Source organism: Limanda limanda, chromosome 16 (genome assembly GCF_963576545.1).
Source record: "Limanda limanda chromosome 16, fLimLim1.1, whole genome shotgun sequence".
NCBI lineage: Eukaryota > Metazoa > Chordata > Actinopteri > Pleuronectiformes > Pleuronectidae > Limanda > Limanda limanda.
The window spans coordinates 9,875,726-9,894,299 of NC_083651.1; the positions used below are offsets into that span (position 1 = coordinate 9,875,726).

Genomic DNA, 18,574 nt, shown 5'->3' on the forward strand with positions numbered 1-18,574 from the left:
TTAAAATAGATGTTAAGATCAAACAAGAACATAAAGGAGGTGCTCTGTAAATGAGCATTTAACTTTAAAAAGAAAACATCTTAGACATTATGAATATTTAGTCACATACTGTTTTTCACCTGGTTTAATTATTCATTACCAGTCGTAAACTCCTTTGTCAAAGACTATATTAAACCTGTGTCTACTGTAATCTGCTCTATAAAAGGTACAGAAATGCATCAACTACACATTAAATAGCGACCATCTTTATTGTGTCATTCCCCTAAAGGGCGATTAATTACAAAGTAAGGACATTTTAAGCAATTAAAATTGTTGTTTGACCATTTTTACCAATGCAATATTTTCACAGTTACCCAATTATTAAGCTTTTATTAATTGTTGACATTTGTTTCTGTTTATTTTCTGCAAATCAACCTCATGGAGCCAAATAATGTAACTCAGAGTTTCCAAATTGATTTACATTATCAATCAGAATTATGTCCAACTCAGCCTGTCAGCAATAATAACATGTGTGGACATTATATACGATCAGTAATACATCTATAAAATTATATATCATTTGACTTTAGCAAACACTTTTTGTTGTGAAATATCTGAATTTCTATTTTAGTTTAATCTTTTAGAGTTTTTTCTGCAAAACAATGTCCCTAATTCCTTCATCATCAGATTGCACATGATACATTCTCAATATCTTAATATAATCTTAAAAAACTCTTCACGCTAATCTGGACTTGTTAATCATGAATATATTTTTGTGAAAATGTACATTTTCAGGTTATCTTTCCTAGGTGAATCGGCTTATGATTTCAGAGTACGATTGTCACCAACTGCCCATGAACGCAACACTGAGTTGTCTTTATGACTTCCTGCATCAGGAGGTTGGAGTTTACCAGGGGAGCTTGAAGGTATTAGATGATGGATCAGGTCTCTCCACCTACTGACACACACACACACACACACATACACAAGCACACATACATACCAATTAAAACTTGATCATAGTGTCAATATCTACAGTAATAACATATTTACTCATACTCGCATGTTTTATTTCATACCTACATAATTTATTCTTTATCTTATGGATTTTCTGTGATGCTCACTCGTCTCTTCTTCACTACCAACATGTCTCATATAAACATTTTACATTGACTGTCGGTCAGTTCTGTTTTCTTTCTGTTTTCCCTCTAAACTCAAATCACATGTGTCTTTCCGATGAGTACCAGCTAATATTTCATGTCCGGTCATGACACATGTTTAGGGACAGGTATAATGGAAAAATTTATATATGATTCACACACACACACACACACACTGTAATCTCATCAGTTTAACACCTGCACTCAGTGTGTTTGTGGTTGGTTGTGTTAACACTGAAGGTAAATCCAGGACAGATCATCATTAACGGTAAATTATGCTCTGATACATTTAATGCAACATATAAAACATTGTGCATATAAGATTTGTGCAGAACAATTTATTAGAGTTTACAAAGACATTGTCAGCGAGCACATTTCATATAATGACGACTGAGTTGATGCAAGGAAAAACAATTATATTTCAAAAAAACATATTTATGATGTCTGAACACAAGCATGGGCTCAATAGCTGTGGTAAAAAAAAAAAAAAAATACAGTCTGAAGTGTGAATAGTTTTATTTATTTCAATCAGGACACATTTAATCAAACACAGAATGTAAACGAGAGGACAAAAATGATCAGACTTTTCATATCAACCTTCAATATTTCACAGTGTGCAGAGTTACAGACACATCTTATCCAATCATAAAAATAAAAGTATTGTTGTTCAATAACCAGTCGGCTTCAATTGCCAACATGCACCAGTGTGTGTGGAGACAACTTGAATAGAAGTAGAAGGGGAAGTTTGAGGTAACTTCAGAAAACAACTAAATCAAAATCACTGAAGAACTCTGGAGCCCTTATGACTCTGCTTTTGCTCTTTCTGCACACATGGAGTCATTTTCAACATCGGACAAAGGTCACAACGCTCACCGAGGGACAAAGGTCTCATAGGGTGTGTGTGGTTGTGGTGGAGGTGTGTGTCTCTGTGTGTGTGTGGTAGTAGTGCAGGTGTGTGTGTGTTCCCGCTCTTATATCTTAGTGAGAACCATTTTAAGCATAGACCCTAAAGAGTGAGGACATTAAGGTTTTAGAGTTAGGGTTAGAATTAGGTTTGGATGGTTAGTTTAAGGGGCTAGAGAATGCATTATGCCAGTGAGTGTCCTCACTGAGATAGAAGTACTAACGTGCATGTGTGTTTGTGTGTGGGTGGTAGTAAGGAAGGTGTGTGTGTGTGGGTGGTAGTAGGGAAGGTGTGTGTGTGTGTGTGTGCTCAACATATCAGCCAAGACAAGTCACTTGTGGTCTGATTCACCTCCACTCAGGTGACTTTGATAAATGAAAGCAAACAGTGAAGAGTTCATGTGTAAAGCCTGGCTGGCATCAATGTCCTAAGTCCACATACACACAAACACACATAAATATATGTCATTAGTTACAGTGATTTTCCCATGCAGCTGGCCGGCCTGTTTGACTTGGACTTGAGCAAGAATGCACGGAGACGTGACCTGAATCCCTGGCTGATGAGGTAACTACGGGACACACACACACACACAAACACACACTCAAATCTGCACTTCTGTGTTCACTGATTGACATACTGACTTACTCGGTCTGTTACTTTAACCATTGCATGTGAACCTTAGCTCCAACACTTTGGATTTGTCGAATGTCCATTTTAAAAAGACCTGGACAAAAAAGTCTATTAAAGTCTAAGTCTTCACAGAGAGCAACAGCAGCTTTTCAATGTGGAGGTCAGAAATTATGATGTTTGGAAGAAACAAAATGCACAGGACACAAATCCTCCACCTGCAGAAACAATGATCCTAAACAACCTTGTTCACGGTAAATCACAGGTTTGGGTTTTTGTTTTCCCCAGCATGCATTGCTGTTTTAGACATTTCTCTGTTTTACCGTCTGGATTCCACATGCATCCACTCAGATTGCAGTGAGGAGGGGGAACTACACATCAACAGCGTAACTCTGACAACAAAAGCAGGAGAGATGTTTGCTCACGTTGACGAATCACCTCAGTCAAACAAGCCCCGAGTCGCCACATGTTGCTTTTCATGAGCGAGGCGGAGTGGGCGGGTGAAAGAAAACAACCACAAGAGTAATTTGTAAGGAGCGAAACAGTTCTGTAGTGAGGTTACATCATGGGTAATTTAATAACCTGAAGGTGAGTTCACACTGGACACAAAGCAAAGATTACGAGAGTGAATCGAGTCAATAGACAGATTCGTTTTAACATGTTTCATCTCTGCCTCTTCAGTAGTGACATGTAACATACGTGTAACATGTAACATACGTGTAACATATGTGTAACAAACGTCTACTAAACTGAAGAACTTATTTATCAACCATTTACATTTTATGCTACTTAATACTTTCTGGAGGATACACCAAATCCCTTCACCAGATTTCAATAAAAATCTATTCTGCAGGTTTTGCATAATCCTGCTGACAAACGGCAATAAAACGTAACCTCCTAAGTGAAGGTAACACAAAATACATATAGAGAGACTTTATAGGAGATACATCGGAATCAATATGGAAATTACTGACATTCTTTAATTTATATGCAGAAAATTACAGGGATTTTGGTTGGCACCTCATCTGACTTTGTAATTTAGGTTGTTATGTTTTTTCTGGAAGGAATCTGGATTTATGAATTTAGTATTTATAAGTATTGAAAACTTCCCCCCCAAAATGTTATACTGTTTTCTTCTTTTTTTTCCAGCGACTTCAGTGATCCCCTGAGTGAAATCCCGGTGAGGAAGTTGTTTAATGCTTTATGACATTTGATGGAAAAACACATTTTAATGGTTAGTTGAGTAGAAAAACAGTGGATGTACCCTTTAACACTGACAAAAGCACAGGGACAATCTGCTCTGCTCAGACCTGCTGAAAGCTCCGACACGGCCAAACGAGCCCCTGAACAACCAGGTCACTGGGAACACTGGGGCCCAGCCAGCTTTTGTGTAGCAGCTCGCTAAACGTCGGGGCGGAGGGGCACTGTGTGTGTGTGTGTGTGTGTGTGTGTGTGTGTGTGTGTGTGTGTGTGTGTGTGTGTGTGTCTGTGTGTGTCAAAGTCATACACTCTCCTCATGTCGGGAGAGGCCCGGTCCTTCCCTCCTCTGTGACCATTGTCCACCTCCCTCCTCCTCCTCCTCTTTTTCTTCCCTCCGTCCTCTTTTCCTCCTTAAACTGTCTTTTGTTTTCATTTTCATTGGCATTTCTGCTCCGTCGTTGTTCGGGCCTTAAATGAGTCTTGACTGGCCCGCGGGCCACTGGAGAAGCACAAAGGACTCCGTTCTACTCGCTACAGTTGATCCATTGTGGGCGTCCCACAATGCACTAATTGGCGATGACAATTAAGCGCGGTCGACACTCAGCTTCAATTTGCCCAAAGCTCGACATACATCACAGGCAAATGAGTCAGCCTATGAAATTCCTGCTCGCGCAGACAATATGCAGATTCGCTGAGGCAGGTGAACTCGTTTGGAAGTTCTGTCTTGACCTCGAAACCAGCGGTTGAGAAAACAGACTCATCACAAGGTCCATTCAGTGTCTGCTCTGGAGGTTTCGATCATTTCACACAGTCTATATCCAGTTTTCAAGAAAATAATAGAAATTGGTGAGAGAATTGGAAACCAACACTGAAATTCAAGGACAACTGAAAAAACATCTGTTGAGGAACATCATGTCATATGTGGTCTGAGCTCTGTTGAGTAAAATAACTTCTACAATGATGTAATCTATTACATTATAAAAGTCCCAGATTCAGAATCCTTTAGGTGTTCAAGAAGCACTAAACCGGAGTGTTCTAACCATAGTCTATATAACATCTCCACTTCCTGCCACTGAATAAATTTGAAGCCAAACTATCCTCGATTCAGGCGCCGCCATCTTGGATTTTTTATGTCATTCGGAGCCAGAGTCTGCGCAGTGGTGGTCGTGGTGTGAATCTGTGTGTAGCCACTGATGAAGGCCCTTGACCGATCCATAGTCAGTCTCTCAATCATGATGTTTAACCCTGTTTTAATGTCATCAAATAACTAATTAAAACCACACCTATCAGAAAAATTCATACTTAAATGACAGAAAACATCTTTGAGAATGTTGATGTGTACTTTGACTTTTTAGATTGGCCCATGTCCTACCTGCTTACATGGAGGAGGCGGGGTTAAAGACCTATACTGCAGCCAGCCACCAGAGGTTTTGGCTTCACTTTTGAGGAGCAGTCACATCCATCTTTAAATAGAACCAATGGTTTCAAGAGTGGTTTTAAAAGTTAAGCTGAGTGACTTTTTTTATCCAGTTTACCTGTTACCCGTTAACTTAATTTAAAATCAAAACTTTAAATACTTGAAATCCTTAAAAAAGTCACGCATACCTTTGCAGAGGTGCTCATAACAAGATATTGTACATGGCTTGTGTTTCTAGCTTTCGTGTTAGCAACGATGCAAGCAAACATCAGCACTTATTATTTAGCCCGTAACCTTTTAAGTAAAATACACTTGCAAAAAAATTGACAAACAATTCAAAGGTTTCGAACATGTTCACTTTTACGAACTTTGTCTTTATTGGCATCAGTGGCTATAGCAAACAAATTTGAGCAAAACCAGACAAGAGGAAGATTAAATTAAATAATCGACTCCCTGTTCTTGCATAAGAGTTTTTCTGCAATGAAAAGAAACAATGATACAAAAAACAAGAACAATAACTTAAATTGTGCAAAGTAGAGAAGAGGTTCAGTCCAGTTACTCTGCTTAAATACTGTACAATATATTCTTCTCCAAGCATCAAGTAAAAAATACTGCGATGATCATAATGTGCCTGCAACATAAAGAACACTTCTGTCCTATTCTCATGATGAAATGAACATGGAAAAATGAAAACAGCTGCAACATATCATACAAAACAAACTCTATGGATTGTAACTTTCTTCACATTTACAAAACAGAGGGGAATGAAAGAAATAAGAGACTTACAAAAAACTTTAACTTAACACAAACTGGCACGTTCAAGTCGTCTGGATTGACAGACACATACTGCATTCAACAAATAAGATGAATCAATTTAATCCCTTTAAGTTTTAAAAGTGAAGTGAACTGCAGTCGCTACAGAAAGGTGCACTACACAGTTATGTCTGTTTGTGGTCATTTGTACACACAAATTAGTAAATTCCTGCCCTTGTCAGAGTACAACAACAATACTGAAGTATTTGTCCCAAATACCGGAGTCTCTTCATCAGTCAGTAAGAACCGAAGAAGCCTTTTTGATAAGAGGTGAAACCTTCAAGTATCTTAAGCCTCATATCAACTTTTTGGGGGTAACCAGGACTTGTAGGACTAAAAATCTTCAGACAGAAACTTTCTTCTGTTTGGTAAATTTATAATTATCAAATAATACTGGAGATTTTAATTAAGTGTCATTGTGTCCAAAATGTAAACTTGAAAATTAAGTTCAACATAAGTTTGAATCAAAGTGTTTCCACATCATGTAAACATGTAAACTAATTTGGAGGGAAAATCTGAGTATAAAGAGAAATTCTATGAAAGTTTAAAGCTGCTTATCTTTCCTTAAACCTATTTTACAGGAAAACTGTTTTGTTGAAATCTGTTTTGTTTTTAAGACATATTTAGTCCTGCAAACGGAATCAGAGACACTGATGTGGCTGCTTTGTTTTGGAAAGCTTCAGACTTGAGGTTGTTTTTTTTCCAGACTCGCCTGCTTCAGATTGAGTTTATACTGAATGACACAAAACTTTACAGTTTGGGTTTCAAATTTGGCAGAAGCAGGTCTGAGCAGAACTCTAATCTGTGCTCACAAATAAGAAATGAGATTAAAATACATCGAAACCTGTTGGACTCCATATTACACAAATCAAATACAGCAACAAATACAAATAAATAAAAAAAACATATAAAAAATACTTTTTTATGCAGCAGGCAGCAATAACTTAACACTTCACCTGACGTGGCTGCAGGTTTCAAACCAAGGTAAAAACAAATCACATTAAATTCATCAGTGCACGTTTCCTGCCAAATGTTAAACTACAGGGTTATTTAGTTTCAATCTAAAGTTTCCTACATGCTTCATTAACATGAATAACTGTTTGGGTCTGATCAGTGAAATACACGTGTCCTCATAAACCTGTAACTCAGTGCGGTGCTGATTTACTTTTACAACAGCTTATTCACATTAGAAAGTGAACATTTTTATTGCTCAAAAAGACGAGAAAAAAAGAATCAGCCTCAGAGTGAAGTGAAAGAGAAATAATGAACATTGAAATGAAAGAAAACACATTGCAGGAAGAAGAAGCAGCTACATTTCCATCCAGAATATCTTCAAACTCCAAAGCTAAAAATCATGGATATTTTACAAAGCCCGCAATTTAAGATAAAGTTTCTGGTCGATGTTTAGCTGTGAGCAGATTAATGACTTCGGACAAAACATTAGGAAATCACGCAGTGCAATGAAGCTGTAGTACAAAAAGTTTGTAGCTTTCATATTAAGACCGAAGGCTAAAGAATTTTTGATTGGAATTTTTATCTCCTTTTGTTGAAAAGTTTTGGTTGATGCAAAAATCTAACTTTTGCTGGGAACAGAAGTGTGATTTTGAACATGATGATTATCAAAAACAATCGACTGTAATACTTAATAAAGTACATTTTTGTAGTTTACTTTTTGTGTCTTTAAGGAATCTTATCAAAACACCTAAGATCTTTAAAACTTCAGTATGTTATGTCTTAAAATTGGACGGAAATGCAGCTTTTTCAAGAAATCAAGAAAACGTGAACAAGTGTTTCCAGACCTTCACACATATGAAAGCAGTGAGTCAGAAAGGCCATCTAGGTTGCATAGAAATACTAAAAGCTAAAGCTGCTATCAGGTTGGATAGATTCTGCATGAATAAAGCACAACAGGAGGAAGAAGCACAGAGGAAGAGAGGAGGAGGAGAGTCTTCTTAAAATTAAAAATTGCTTTACATTGAACATTTACATAAAGAAACTGGGAAAAATGAGTGAGTTAACAAACGTCCTTCATTGCACATCTACAGGTTAAATAACTGTATCTGATATTAAGTCTGGGGAGAAGAGGATGAGATGTTATGAAAGAGGAAGCGAGAACGATTTCAATACGTCAATCACAGCGATTCAAACGTATTAGTTAAAACATCAAAAACAAAGGTTCTGCTTGAATCCTGAATGATCCCTGATCTGATCAAAGAATCTCCTCAGAGATTTGAACATGAATGCATGAGGTCTATAACTTGTATTATCTTAACTCTGTTTGTTAATTTCATATTGTATCAATTGTATTGAAAAGTGCTATACAAATAAAGTTATTATTATTATGAGAGTGCTCATATTTTTCCTTTTTTACCAACAGCAGCAGCCGTCATTTTGCATTTAGTTCATTACAACAGATTTCAAGTTTAAAAAGTTTGACCACCATCTTTGCAGCATAATGAACTTTCTCACATTTGATTGATATTTTTCCCCAAACTCAAATCTCCTCCAAAATAAGACAAACCCATGGCTTCTTTTGGACTAGAGTTGAATGAGCGGATAAATACAATCTGAGTAAAGTATTTGAGAGTGATTCTGCAACACATAGTCTGACAGGATTTAGTTATAGAAAAGGGGACGATGTCATGATTCTGGCATAATGATCATAGCTGTAGCAGTTATTGTGACTATCAAACAGTTTCCTTAATAAGAAGACAAATCCCTTGGTCTCTAATGGTTAAGAAAACAGTTGAAACCACATTTTTCTAATTGCTTCCTTGTCTCATAACGGTTCACAACTGAAAAATATTAATTTCAATGTAAGAAATATCACAGATTTTACCTGAATTTTGTGCAACTCTACATTAGATAACGCAAATGAATGCACCTGTCTGTGCTCTACAGTTTTTTGAATATTAAGAGGTGGCTAATCAAGCTGTTTTCTAGGATCTACTCATTTAGTTTCTATATTCACAAGTTAAAAATGTGTATTAAAACAGGCTGAATAAAACTAAAAGGGTGTTGTTTTTTTACTTAAATCCCTTTTTTCCCCCTTTTCTTTACTGTGTTTCCTCGCTGAGATGCAGCACAAAACAGGAATTATACACACACAAAAATGTGGGAATATGAACCCACTTGACTTGACTGACACTGCTGAAGAATGTGGGAAGTGTTTTTGAATAAAAAGGCTGGTGAATTTTCTCAATCATCACTTAAATGCAAATCAGTTGTAAATTGTAAATGACAAGACTTGAACAAATGTGAACATTCCCTTTAATTTTTCATTCCATTGTCATTAGTGACAAGAATCTGAGTCCACAACTGCTGCTGTTGCCCTGCAAATATTTTACAGCCACTTTTTAAAGCTACAGTTTTGAAAAAGTTGGACCATCACTTAAATTTGAGCAGGACTGCAACTAATGATTATTTTTCCTTTACAGATTCATCCGTTTTTTTCTTCAAGTAATAATTGAGTCTGTAAACAAAGAAAATCACTTCCTCCCAGAGGTCAAGGAGAGAGACATTTATATTTCTTTTCTTTTCTCTGATCAACAGCCCAAAAGAAAAGGGAGCAAAGCTTCTACACCTGAAGCTGGAACCAGAACATGTTTCACCAGATTCTAAAACTTAAGTGTGACTTTATGAGCAAGTGGAAGATGCTGTTTAGAATAAACCACCAGAATGTTTCAACACTCAGTTTGAGGTTCTCCTGTTTACCTGCTGTGATTTTACACATTTTGAATAAGTGGGTGAGGTGAAGGGACCACAATGGTGGAGGAGGACGTTGACATTTGTGACGATTTTCAACGACAAAACACCAGTAGCTCAGTGTGTGAAGCCTGGTGCAGCAGATCTTCAGTTGGTTATGTCCCTGCTCTTTACAGAGGAGCGAGGCGGGCTCCTCTCAGGTGTGTGTGTTGACAGATAAACACACATGAACACAAACCTGACGATGAAGCAGATTCTCAGAGCTCATCCTCTGACCAAAACTGTCCTGGAAACACACAAACACAGAGACTTTTCCCCGGTGTCATGGCCCAGCAGCGCCCATTGATACCGCTATTGTGTGTGTGTGTGTCTCAGGTGTCTTGGTAAGGCACGTGAAAACACCCGGGGCTGTCGTCATCAGGCGACCAAAAGGAGGACGGCCTCTTGTGGTGCAGCTCTCGCCGAACGCAGCGGGGACACGGCTGAGCTTTCTGTCGACACTCGGTGTGGAAAACGGCACCGCAGCCGTCGCACCTGCAAGAGCACAAGAACACAATCACACAGGTTAGAGAGTCACAAGAACTTGTGTATTTTACACATATATATTGCTTTTATTTGAATTTTTTGTTGCAAACTTATGTAAAGTGTCTTTGACCATTGTTAAAATCCCTATATGAACAGAATAGAAATCATTATTCATATTATTCTCTCAGTTTGTTCATTATGTTTAAAAAATGTTTTTACCTTTGTATTTCTTTATCTTCCATAACTTATTTTAGCCACTGATTTATTTCATTTTAGTCTGTCTTAGTATATATATATTTTTCTTGTTAGATTCTTTTAAACCACACGAAAAAAAAGAAACTGTGTCTTTTGAATTTGCTTCACAGTACAGTCCCCCGGTTGAGTTACCATTACTGAAAGAAACAACAAATATAACACACGACATTACACATTTAATTGCTGTTTTCATTAATCGACTAAAACCACATTTCCTGTTCCGTCTGTGTGTGAATGACTCAATCAACAGAGCTAGACTCAGTGAATCTTTACAGCTCTGTTCCAGTTTGTACAGTAGATTCAGCTGTTATCAGTTAACACTTAACACCTCCTCCACAAGCCATAAAACACAACTCAACAAGGAAGGTGTGTATGTGCGTGTCAACGTTTTCCCTCCACAGCTCAGAGTCTTCTAAGAATCTGTCCTGATCGGCTGTTATCGCTCTGCTCTCTGTCGCTCTGACTATCGGTGGCAAAGACAAAGCTCTGGACTGTGTCATTAAAACAATCCCTCCACCTCCTCGGTGTTCCTAACAAGCAGCAGGCTCAGTCACTCTGCTCACACATGGAACGTGATGCCCTCACCAAACCTTAAAGGGTCAACTCGACAAGATCACTCAAATATCTACTTTCTCACTTCTGTCCACCGTTGTGTCTCCATACAGGGAGTTTTGGTTGAGCGTTAGAAATGTCAGCAACACGCATTTTACTAGTGTGCCGACAGGAAACACAAGCAACTGAGCAGGACATTCTCACATACAGCCCCTCTGGATAATTTCAGGAGAATGTCCGGTCTTTGAGCATAAAACATTTAGTACAATTGATGGAATTATGATTCTGCAACTCTTCTCGCCTCAGGGAAAAATTGAAAGAAAAACAGAAAATCTCCAGCACAATCGGCTTCCTAGTAATAGCATCGGTTGTTACTGACCTCGCTCTCATCTGTTGATAATCCAAAGTAACCATGACAATGTTTGTGAAAAGTACATCTTCATTTCTGAAGATATACTTTTGTTTTTATGCTTTAAATGCCACATATACAATCAAGGCAGAAATCTCGGCGGCAGAAATTTCAAAACCTGGTCGAATAAAACTAAAATGCTCTGCAGGTGTTTATTTTTTATTTAGGTCAACAGAATTGAACTTTGATGAAGTCAGGACCGGGCCAAAACATGTGAACTCCCAAGGTCTCTCCCTTAAATTGGCTCTCGCGAGAAAAAAAGGAAAGACAAGCACAAGCATTCAAGACCTGGGGATGTACCCACAAAAAATATATATATATAACACTCTGGACATGAGAACCAGGAACCAATCTGAATTGAACCTCTAGCTCATTGTTCGTCCTTTCTAATGTCGTATATCAGTTTGAGTCCTCACACCTCTGTGACTTTTTCTACTGCTCCCAAATGGTAGGTTATTACTGTAAGGGAACATTCAGTCACTCTCCAGAGAAAAATAAAAAGTGCATGATGATGAGAGCTTTTTCATACACTCTCAGAAAAAAGAAAGGTTCTTGATACAACTCACTGCCTTTTAGAGAACTTCTCCAAAAGCTTCTGACGGTAGACTAAACATGACGCATATTTAAAAAGGTGGATAAATACACAAACTGACTCAGATTTAGTTTAGACATCACAAACTTCCAAAAAGTGATGTTAAACTTAAGTTAAAAATACTTAAAATTGTAGTGTTGGCTGTGGAATAAAAACCCACTCACAGTACAAAGTGGGTTCATGTTCAGGTTGCACCTTTAAAAGATAAATGATTTCAGTCTTCAGGAAGTGTAGATTTTAGGATCCAAGGCTTAAAAGATGCAACCTCATGTTAAATGACCAATTCAGGCCAACAGAAATCAGGCAAAGGAGACATTCGTCAAGCTTTAGCTTCTTTACATGAATACAATCTTATACATGCTAGTTGGTCCTGTCTATCTTTTTACAAGTCAGATCAGAGAAATCCTAAAATCCTCCAGCCCAGATTACTTTAGATAAATAAATGTCAAAATTGATTGAAATGTGATCGGGGTGTGTGTACCTCTTGGTGGCGCTCTCCTGGAAGGGGTAGATGACCTGTCCGTTTTGGCAGAGCTCGCAGATGAAGCCTTTCTCTCGACACAAACTGCAGCTGAAAACGTGGGAGCTGGCAAACTTGATCACCTTAGACAGGAAGGGAGCCAGTTTTCCATCAATCACCTGCAGGATGAGGAGAGAGGAGGAAACAGGTGAGGGTTTGAGAAGAGGGGAGGCAAAATGACAATGACAACAACAGCATTAGGCTGAAAATGTGAGTCATGCTATTTTCAAATTACATTTAAACATGTAAAATCACATTTTGAAAAATAAAATAAATGTATAATAGTATATCATCTGTATAGAATTGGAAAATACACTTTTGAAACTAGTTATGTAAGAAGATGCATAGACATGGCAAACCAAAACAGGACAGAGAGGACTACCTTGTGGCACACCACTCAATTGTTTAAGTGTAGACACACACGCAGACACACACACTTTGTCTTTTTCACACTCTCAGGCATAACATTGGACTAGGATCGAGCCTGTCGGGCTCAGGTTCGGCTCATTTAGTTCTCTCTCGAGCTCTGTCAGGTTGGAACCTCTGTGAGGTAGCACTCTAACACACACAAAGGTGAAATTGAGGCACTTTGTTACAAGTAAGGGTTAACACACACAGGTCTTTGTATGATTTCAAAGTATTTTTATAATGTGGTATTCCTATAAAGTATTCCGTCTTCCACCACTTAATTTTAAGACCGACTTTAAAATCACCACAAGAAAGTAGTATCCTCTTTGGCTTGGAGGGAAGACCGGAAAACAGGAGGAGAGGAAACTGAGGGAAGGAAGGAGGAAGACAGTAAATGAGGTGAACGCCTTTTAATGGCAACGCTTGGCAAGTTCCTTAAAGAACTGAGTGTAGGGGGTTTTGGCAGCAGGGGGGTAGAGTTGTGTGGTCATGAATAGACAGTAGATGACTCAGAGAAACGAGGAAAAGAAAAGCTGTGCGGAATCTTGCAGAAAGTAAAAACTATATACAGTCACAAAGCTTTGTCGTATGATGTTAATAATTCCATCTTAGCCACAAGCGTAATGGAGGAGTGAAAGTAAGACAGAGAGAGAGAGAACAGTATAGAGTAAGAGAAAGAGTGGTAGAGATACAATATACAAGAGAGGTCTTGAGAGAGAGCGAGAGCCTGTATTCAAGTGGTTCCACCTGGCAGAGCTCTGGACCTCCCAATTATAACCTCCTTCATGCTGTTTGTTAGACGAGGGGAGAAGAGGAGGACATGAGATGGAGAGGAGGAAGGAACCACACACAAACAGAGGAAACACAGCACTGAGGTATTCTGATCCACTTTGCAGAAAATTACACATCAGGGCCAGAGACTGCTGCACTTTACACTGAGATGAAGGGCAGCGGCTGAGGTTTTCACTCACACAACACATTCTGCACAATATATGATGTATCATATCAAATGATCAGCAGCATCAGTAGCAAGCAAATTATGTCAATTTGTCACTTTTCAAGCAAATTTGCCAAATATTACATCATTCAACCTTTGGTCCTTTGTTTTATATGTTAGGAAACAGAATATCTTTGGGTTTTGGCCGAACTAAACAACCAAAATAAAGACTTTCGATTAAAACCATTAAACTTGGTGGAAGGATGGGACACAGGGCAGGTAAGAACCCGTGCAGATCCCAACAAAGGGCCGGATCCAATAATTCACTTTCTTTAGGATTGGTGAAAACACACCCTATCTCACGTCATTTTGTTTTAATATAAATATATATATTTTTTTTTATGTACTATCCACTCCAGCAACACAAGAACACTGGAGGTATGAACACAAGAACCCTACTGAACACTGACACAATTATTGCATTGTGTCGGTGAGGTGTATAAGTGTATAAGCTACTAGATGACCTAAATTTCCCGCGGGATTAAAAAAGTATCCATCTATCTATCTATCTATCTATCTATCTATCTATCTATCTATCTATCTATCTATCTATCTATCTATCTATCTATCTATCTATCTATCTATCTATCTATCTATGTGTTCTACAAAGTGACATTCTGGTATCTGTCTGTCTGTCTGCAGGATTGATCAAAAACTACAAAACCTATTTGGATGAAATTTTGTGGAGCGGTGTGACGTGACCCGAGAAAAAATCCATTAAATGTTGTAGCAAAAAGGGAAAACGGACATACCCAGGATTTGTTTTCTCAGCACTTTCTTCAACATGCTGAGATAGGGTGTTAGCCTTAGCAGAGTGCTTTCTGGGCGATCTTAGTTTTATAGACGGAACAATGAACGGACTCCCTCAGAAAACAATTTATGATGGTTGTTTACTTGAAACGAGTTTAATCACGCGCATTTAAAAAAAAAATGTCTCGACTTATTGTTAACAGTCGCAGGCTTAATAGAAAAAAATCAACTTTAAAAATAAACGGGCTCTGTCCAGCACGGTCCACACCAAACCTACAGAGACTGCTCAGTCCGGTCCAGCCCAGTCCACATGACGAATGGCTCTCCTGATGGAGGCTGACAGCCTCAGTAATTAAGGACCTCTATAATTGGACTGGGCAGAATCAAACGACTGGCAGAACAGCTCTGGTGGCTGACTGGTACTCTTGAGGGACACTGAAAACAACGGAGGGAGACACATAAAGATGGATGGAGGGTGATAGAAGTAAATGGACGGATGAAAAGAGGGAAAAGGTGATATTAGGAAAACAACAAGTAAATCAAATCTAGCTTCTCGAAGGTGCTTGAAACCGGGATGCAATTTATCACAATACACACAGAGTTACTCAAAAACACCTGATAATTAATTTCTCTAAATTCAGAAATCTTTTCCTCTATTTTCCTAAAATGCCCAAACACAATGCTGATTCTGCTGTAAACACGTGCTACAAATATCCAGTGACTATTTAATTAGCTACATTAAAGTAGCACTTGCCAGCAGGGTCACACAGGGACAATCACTCAGACCAGAACTTCAAAGTTCAACCCTTTTTAATTCGTACACTCGCCCATTCAACAAAGACAAGACTGAAGCCAAATATTGAGCGTCTGGGTCAACCAGCAGTCAGACCGCTGGCAGATCTCTCAATGCTCTGATGGGCATTCAAGGTCAACTGGGTCGGACTAACTTCTGTCTCCAGGACACACAGAATTGTTTGCGTGTCATAAATTAGATTTTTTTTCCAGATGATGAAGAATAAAAGATATTTCTGTTGCACAAAATTATATATACTGTCAGACTACAGTCTCTCCCTAACCTTTCCAATTTATTTTTCCTGTGCAGGAAGTAAAAGTAAAATAGCTCTTAGGTCACGAGGAGGTTGCAAGCTGACAGAACTTCTTTTTGATATATCACACATTGAAGAGGTTTTAAAAATGACTGCTCTATGCCGTTCACAACAGTAGAACTGTGCCTTTGGTCTGAGCTACCTACAACATTGAATTATGTCAAGGACAAAAGACAGATAAATATGTTATTGAAGTTTTAAAGGATGTGAAAAAACACAGCAACGACAGACAGGAGTTTAAAGGGTGGAAAAGGACGATGGTCGCAAAGTGATTCTCTAGAAGCCTTCAGGAGAAACTCTTCAGATTCACATCCTTTAACCTCTTTCCCTCCAAATGACACCCACCCACACACACACACCCACCCACCAACACACATCCATCCTCTTAAACTCCTCCCCCTCCAGTTCAGCCTCTTTCTCTGCTCCACATCAAGTCTTTGTGCTCCAAAACCTCCTAATCCCCTAAAACTGCTGTTCAACAGCCGTTCGCCTGCCCTCCTCTCTCTCTTGCTTGCTCTCTCACACACGCGTGCACGGACGCACACACACACTCACACACACACACACACACACTCTTCCACAGCTCCATTGAGAAGCTGGAAAGCCAGCTGGGATTACATGGCTGGAAAGACCAGGGTGAGCTCTGTTTGGATAACACCCTCTCCTCACACACACAGAATACTTGATGTATGTTGGTTGTCAGTGTATCCACAGTGGGCTCTGTCTTATCAGGGGGGTTCCCAAAAACTAACCTTAAAAGTAACCTCCCAGATGAGGATATACGTAAAAGCAGGACATATTTTTACAGGTGATGATATGTCTCTATGACAGGCGATAAATGAGAGGCAAGGATTTTCAAAATGGATGATGTAGCCATATACAGATAACAGCATTTAAACTAATTGACTGGATTTTACACACTGAAGAGCCATACAATTTCCCATGAACACAATGGAACCATGTGTAAGATAAAGAAATGGTACAAGAACGATGCACCGCCATTTGTCTTGTGCCAATGGATCAGTGTCTCCCGAGGACAGGAATCATGACCACACCAATTTTGATTTAGTTTTTAAACTCCCCTATACCAACCTACAGTATATACGTACCTACATACTCTATTTGAACAATTCTTGTAGTTTGTGGTCAACGACAATCTGGAAGTAGCAGCTCAAAAGATTTAATGAACAATGGACCAACAAAGAACTTGTCCCTTGCTACAGTGAGCAGAGAGTTTGTAGTTAAAGTGGTTTTAGCTGATGTTTGGTACAGAAAAAGAGATGCCTGGGCCTTTTTAACAACTTGCTTCACGTCATCTTAATTCTCCAGCATAAAAACCTACACATATGGAGATTATAGGTAGAGAGTGCAGGAATATAAATTGAGATTAGTATTAATTTAGTAGTTTGTTTGTCAGCAGGATAAATCAACAACTACTGAGCTGGTAGGGTTAGGGTTATTTTATCTATTCACTTGATAAAAGAATAGAACCTGAGCAAAGCAAGAATTTATAAGATTTTGGTGCAGAAAAAGGGGCAAATCCATGATAATGTATTTAATCACTTTCTTTAAATTCACTACATTAGGTGGGTTTTTTGGACACTTTCCCTGATTTAACATTGTTAGTTAGGGTGTTTGTCATAATTTTTGTTGATTTCTCAGACAGGTTGAGGCTACTGATATTTGAGTGTGTGCAATTTGTTCCAGATCAAAATAAAAATCTTGATGCAGTGAATTTAACTGTGATTTAATGAGGGGACCGTTGGGCCTTGGTGGAGGTATGAACTCTAGTGTGGGCCATTCCAGTTGTTTTGATAATTCCTTATATTATTAGTGTCACAAAGAATTATCTTTGACTTCATCATAGAAGTCTGTGTTGTGCATGAACTAACATTAAGCTGTACCTGAAATAAAGGCTGTGTGGAGGAACTGGAAATGTTTCTGATAACATTCAGCATTTACTTAAGAGGCCTCTGTGTGTGTGGACAAGTGTGAGTGGAGAGGCATGCCTGGCATAGAGGGGATGCCAGGGTGTCACTGTGGGAAGCCTGTTGCACAAACACAACCACACCATCATTCCAACTACTTTAATCCTCACACAAAACCCGACGAACAATCCTTAAAACCAGTGGAGGAAAAGGGCAGAGTGCCCTTAAACAAACACATATGGTGTCTGCAGAATAAACTGGTTGCTAATAGGGGGGTATGGGTGGAGGCTATTTGTCGGGAGGTGAATAGACTTGCGTGGGCCAGGGTTTAGCCAGGGGAGTTTAGCCTTCACTGACCTCTGGGCCAGAACAAAAAAAGCCATGTTGATTAAGAGCGTCATTTTATTCAGGAGGTGAATCAAAAGAAACAAGCTTGTTAATATGGAAAACCAATTAAGAGGAAGAGTGCTTGAGAATCTCAAAGAGAGAGAGAGAGAGAGATGAGAGGGGCAGAGATGGGGAGGTGAGAGGGGGGAGGAAAAGAGAAGAGGGAGCTGTGCAGACTCTACCAAAGATAACCTATTGTTAAAATACAACTAAATCGCCAGTTTCTGGTTTAATCACAGAGTTTAGCAGGTAAATAGAGAGAGGAACACACACACACTCACTCACACAAAACACATGTATGCCGAGTGTGTGTGTGGGGCCAAGGGGATGTTGGGAAAAA

The 18,574-nt window shown here is 38.8% G+C and overlaps 1 protein-coding gene and 1 long non-coding RNA gene across 2 annotated transcripts in view; one reads left to right on the forward strand and one right to left on the reverse strand.

The window, feature by feature from the left end:
• The first annotated feature begins 2,353 nt into the window (after positions 1 to 2,353).
• LOC133022218 (uncharacterized) lies at positions 2,354 to 10,115 on the forward strand. Its single transcript, XR_009683006.1, has 4 exons — positions 2,354 to 2,404; positions 2,537 to 2,607; positions 3,820 to 3,850; positions 9,653 to 10,115. It is a non-coding gene; the product is annotated as an uncharacterized LOC133022218 (long non-coding RNA).
• The window catches only part of plekhm3 (pleckstrin homology domain containing, family M, member 3), a 30,497-nt gene continuing 17,570 nt past the window's right edge, over positions 5,648 to 18,574 (reverse strand). Inside the window, exons 6-7 of the mRNA XM_061089254.1 lie at positions 12,620 to 12,777; positions 5,648 to 10,339 (exon numbers count right to left, since the gene is read on the reverse strand). Of these exons, the coding sequence (XP_060945237.1) occupies positions 10,177 to 10,339; positions 12,620 to 12,777 (321 nt within the window). The 3' untranslated portion in view covers positions 5,648 to 10,176. The remainder of the gene's footprint in view (positions 10,340 to 12,619; positions 12,778 to 18,574) is intronic.